This window comes from Octodon degus, unplaced genomic scaffold (genome assembly GCF_000260255.1).
Source record: "Octodon degus isolate 3935 unplaced genomic scaffold, OctDeg1.0 scaffold00021, whole genome shotgun sequence".
In the NCBI taxonomy this organism is placed as follows: domain Eukaryota; kingdom Metazoa; phylum Chordata; class Mammalia; order Rodentia; family Octodontidae; genus Octodon; species Octodon degus.
The window spans coordinates 20,787,039-20,792,210 of record NW_004524597.1 but is presented as its reverse complement, the minus strand read 5'-3'; the positions used below and the strand labels follow the sequence as shown (position 1 = coordinate 20,792,210).

The 5,172-nt window shown below is 38.3% G+C and overlaps 1 protein-coding gene across 1 annotated transcript in view; it reads right to left on the bottom strand.

Annotated features, from left to right (window-relative positions):
• Cpne8 (copine 8) overlaps window positions 1-5,172 on the bottom strand; it is a 250,510-nt gene that overhangs the window by 129,366 nt on the left and 115,972 nt on the right. Inside the window, exon 8 of the mRNA XM_023711426.1 lies at window positions 1,294-1,357. Coding sequence (XP_023567194.1) covers window positions 1,294-1,357 — 64 coding nt within the window. The remainder of the gene's footprint in view (window positions 1-1,293; window positions 1,358-5,172) is intronic.

Below are 5,172 nucleotides of genomic sequence, written 5' to 3'. Positions count from 1 at the left end.
GTACTCTAGCTGCTGATTCATAAATTGTATATAAAGACTATTTTCCTCTTTCCAAAAATTGAAAGTAAAACTTTGAATACTCTGGCAATTTGATAGACAAAGGACAAACTCAGAGCAACAGCAAAACTTTATTTCAGTCTGATGACTTTAATAATACTGTATCTTCTGTGGGTAAGTATGGGGTATTTTACACATGACAAAGTAGACTGATGTAGCCAGGACCAGCCCAGGAAGACAATGGAGAATAAATATAGGAAGATCCCTACTTGGACGTATTTAACTAGTTCAACTTTAAAATTCTCATTTAATTCTCTTCACAGAGCTGTTTTTGAGGTTTCCCACAGTTAATCTTACTTCTTTACTCTGGTCCTCTTAGAATCCTCAAAAGAATCAATTGAAATATTCAGCTTCTGAAGTTTGTTAGTAAAAAATAGTTTTCTGATGTAAGGCTTTAGAAATATATTATGTTAATAAATCCATTGTCCTTGTCTAAAATTGAAGAGAAATCCTCCCGAGAATAACAAACTACATAATGGTCAATGTCCAAGTACTAAGCTTTTGGCATTCTTTGGAAACTGCTGTTCCTAAACTCATTAAGCAGAAATTGAAATAAAAAGCCCTAGAGGGATAATCTAGGACAAACTATTTTTTCCTCTAGAAATCACAATTCTTAGAGATTGGCGGAGCCCAATCCAATAGGCAGTGCTGGCTTCAGATCTGGCAGCCCATCATGGCACCCAGTACGACAGTAAACTTGCTAAGCATCATTCGCTCAGAACAAAAAAATAACAGTTTTGTAAAATTATGAGCCATGGACTGATTCCATGCAAGCATACTCTTAGAAGCTTTTTGAAAATGTGGGTTTTCCCCATTAAGCAAAGGTTGGACTTCATATAAATTCTGAAATAATTCAATTAGGTATTCAAGATAGGGAAAAGACACTCTAAATTCAAATGATCAAAAATTACACACAATTTTTCAACATTTTTTCAGAAATTGAGCTGGCTGACAATTACCCACATGACTAAAAAGTGTTGACATTAGAATTTAATACATTTTATTCTTTAAAAAGTTTATTCAAATAACAGCTCATTATTTTAGACTATGAAATGAAGATCTCTGGTCAAAGCGCTAATTATCTAGTGACATGTTATGAATTGTAGTTAGATAATGCATAATTTTAATTATTTTTGCCAAAATTACTTGAGAATTAATTACTTAAGTAGAGTTGTAGAAAGGGCATTTCAAAGATATATTGCAAATAATTTTTTTAAAAAATAAATATTTACTTACCCTGCAACAGTTTAATTCCTCTGCTGTAAGTATGATTGTACCACATTTCCTTCCCGGAATCCCTCTAAAACAACAAAACTACATTAATATGCATTAATATTTTATATTAACATATAAGTTGATAGGTTTTTATAAGATCAAAAAGTGCATGAGTAGGGCTGGAGAGATGGCTCAGTGGCCTAAAGCACCTACTTGGAACAAGCTTGGCAAGGCATCAGGGACCGCGGTTCAATCCCCCAGCACCACATGCCAGCCAGCCCCGCCCCCTGGTGGGCTGAGCTGGCCACACACACACACACACACACACACATCTCTCTTTCTCTCTCTTTCTCTCTCTCTCTCTCTCTCAAATAAATAAAAATAAAAAAAAATTTAAAAAAAAAAAAAGTGCATGAGTAAAAAGTGAGCTCTTGTCTCCCATAACGTATGAGGCTGGGCCTTCCCTTTACTACAGCTTCCGCCTTCCTGATGAACTCTGCCATTGCTTCCAAGAAGTCAGTCAGTCCTCTTCCTGAGGACACTGGGCCGCCCTGTGCTGTGTGCTCTGAAGAACAGCGTCACCTGCCGGGCCTTTCTCTCATGGTTCTCACTGTGTCCTCAAACCATATCTAAAGTCTAACTCCCATCATTCCCCACTCCTTTCATCAACGTGGTCATTTGTATTCATTTCCTATCGTACTCATTCCTGTGCCCTGACGCACTGCAGCTTGCTAGTTGTGCCTTATTTTGTGCCGAGTTTTACAACTCTCCAGATGAAGTTCTATTTGAGGAAAACCATATCCTTTGCACCATACTCTGATTGCTCAGTACTGTAAGGATTAATAGTTAATTATTCCTAAAGGGTGACAAATCAAAAATTCCTATCCTTTTATCTTTTTCTGAAGTAGACAAGTTTTTGTTGCTTTTTTATTTCAAATGCAGGTGTATGGTTCTTTTTATTGTGAATCATGACCTTTATCTATTGAACTGCACATCTACCAGAAACCACTTTAAAATGGTTATATATATATTATTATATATCATATATAATATAGTTATATGTATACACACACACATATTTGCTTTGATGCCTTATGAATAGAACCAAACCCTGGAGAATTCATTATTTAGCTTGTGCTTTTTGTGATTAGTTGGACCATTAAGATGAGAAAGAGGGGCTGGGGAGATGGCTCAGCAGAATAAGTGCTTCCCTGGCAAGCGCAAGGGACTGAGTTCAATCCCCAGTTCCACGAAGAAGAAGAAGGAGGAGGAGGAGGAGGAGGAGGAGGAGGAGAAGAAGAAGAAGAGAAACATGCCAGCGAGATAGCTCAGTGGACTAAGTGCCTGCCTAGGCAATCAAAGAGACCAGGGTTCAATCCCCAGCACCACACGCTGCACTGGCCCCACCCCCAGGCACAATGAGCTGTCCACCAAGACTGGGTGTAATGGCGCATGCCTGTAATCCCAGTCCTGGGGAGACTGGAAACAGGAGGATCACTATGAGTCCTAGCTGAATAGTGAGACCTTGTACCAAAGACATTTTAAAAAATGAGAAAGGAAAAAATGGGGTGAAGGGCAATTCATAAGAAGAGGAATTCAATAAATAGCACAGCTATGGCATAAAGCTTGGAACCTAACAACTAGACTGCTTGATTATAGCATGAATTAGTACACTGCTCATTATAGTATGAATTGCACATAGTTATTTTGGAAGTGGGGAGCTAAAAATAAATCCCCGCCTTAAGACCTGGTAATGAATGAATGAGGAAAAGTCCTAATAATTCCGAGAAGACTCAGCTAGACTTGCTGCCTTCATTAGTAGTTCTTGGATAGATACCAAGACTTCAAACCAGGAATGCAGGCTAATTCCAATGACCAGAAGTGCCTGGTAAATACAGATCCTCTCTAAAATTGTTTCCCGCCAAATACATCTCAAAATGTTTTCACATTAAAAGTTTAAAAAGTATTTAAAAGGTTCATCTTAAAATATCATAAAATACTCAAGAAAAAATATAAAGTACCATGACTTGGAATTTCCAAAATAACAGACTATAGAATCAGACAGATTTAGAATAATGAAATAGTGAATAATACAAAAATTGTATTGCGAAATTGAAGAAAATGGAAATATAAGTAAAAAAAGAATTATAAAAATAATGAAATTTTTTCCCCCAGTACTGGGGATTGAACTCAGGACGCTGTGCTTGCCATGCAGGTGCTCAAAGAATGTTTAAAATAGAATGAAGAGCCCCAAAATAAATGGAAACAGTCAAACAACTGTTGAGAGGTGTATCAAGAGATGATCTGGAGGAAGAAATAGTCCTTTAAAGATATAGTGCTGGGAAAACTGGAATGAAATTGGACCCTTACCTTACATGGTGCAAAAGAAAGAAATTGGACTCATATCTAATACCATGCCTCACCCCCTAAAAACAATTAACTGAAAAGTACAAAAGATCTAAATACAGACTGGGAACTATACAACTTCTGTAACAGAGCACAACAAAAAAAAGCTCAGAGACAGCGGTGTTAGCATGATTTTCTAGATATTACACCAAAATTCCAAGCCAGGAAAACAAAAATAAATAAATTGGATCACATCAAACTAAAAACTTCTAGAGCCAGTCAAATAGCTCAGTGGATTAAAGCACCTGCAAGCAGGCACAGGGGCTGGGGTTTGATCCCCAGAGCTGCCTTGCTGGCCCTGCTCCCAGGGCATGCTGAGACAGCTATTGAGACTGGACGTGGTGGTGCATGCCTGTAATCCCAGCTATTGGGAGGCTGTAAACAGGTGGATCACTATGAATCCGATCTAGTAGTGAGACCATGAACACCCTATAGATCCTTCCCTAAAATAGAAGAAAAAAAAAACCCTAGAAACTTCTATACAGTACAAAAAGTATTGACAAATGAAATGATAAAATAACTGGAAAAATAATCTTTGCAAATTATGTACTATTAAAAAAATCATGAAATCCAATAGTGGGAAAACACTGGATTTATAAAAAGCAAGATTATTAAACACAATTCTCTACATATGATATAAAAGGACCAACAAATATATAAAAAGCTACTGAACATCAATAATTATTACTGAAATGCAAACCAAACTGTGAGATACTATCTCACAGTTGCTAGGATGGCAATTACCAAAAGTCAAAAGATAACAGGTATGGTGGTGCGTGCCTGTAATCCCAGCACTCAAGAGGCTGAGGCAGAAGGATCACAGTGGCTTCAAGGTCAGCTTGAGCTACATAATGAGTTTAAGGCTATCCTAAACTGCATAGTGAGACTTTGTGTCAGAGAGAGAGAGAGAGAGAGAGAGAGAGAGAGAGAGAGAGAGAGAGAGAGAGAGAGAGAGAGAGAGAGAGAGAGAGAGAGAGAGAACACAAGCAAGCAGACTGTTTGGGAGGGTGTGGAGGACACAGAACTCAGACACGGTTGGTGGGAATGTAAGCAGACACACAGCCAAAGGAACTAACACCTTCACCTTGTGCTCCCCTGCGTTCATTATACCACTGTTCACCATAGCCAAGGTATGAAAACAACGTGAGTGCCTTTGACAGAAAATAAAGAAATGGAAGTACATACATACCAAAGAATATGATTCAGCCCTAAAAAAGAACTATGTCCACTGTGACAACACAGGCGACCTCTGAGGACATTATGCTAGGAGGAGTAAGCCACCGAAATACTGCACATGTCATTAACACGTGGAAACAAGAGAGAGAGGAAGTACAAATACGCTAACAAAGGGGACACAGAAGAGATTGTCAAGGAGAGGAACAAATAGAGGGATCATACGTGGCAAACAAGTCTAGAAATCTAATGTACAACCCGAGGACCACAGCAGCTAAGCTGCACTGAATGTGAAACGGGTACTAAGATGTAAGCTGTTCT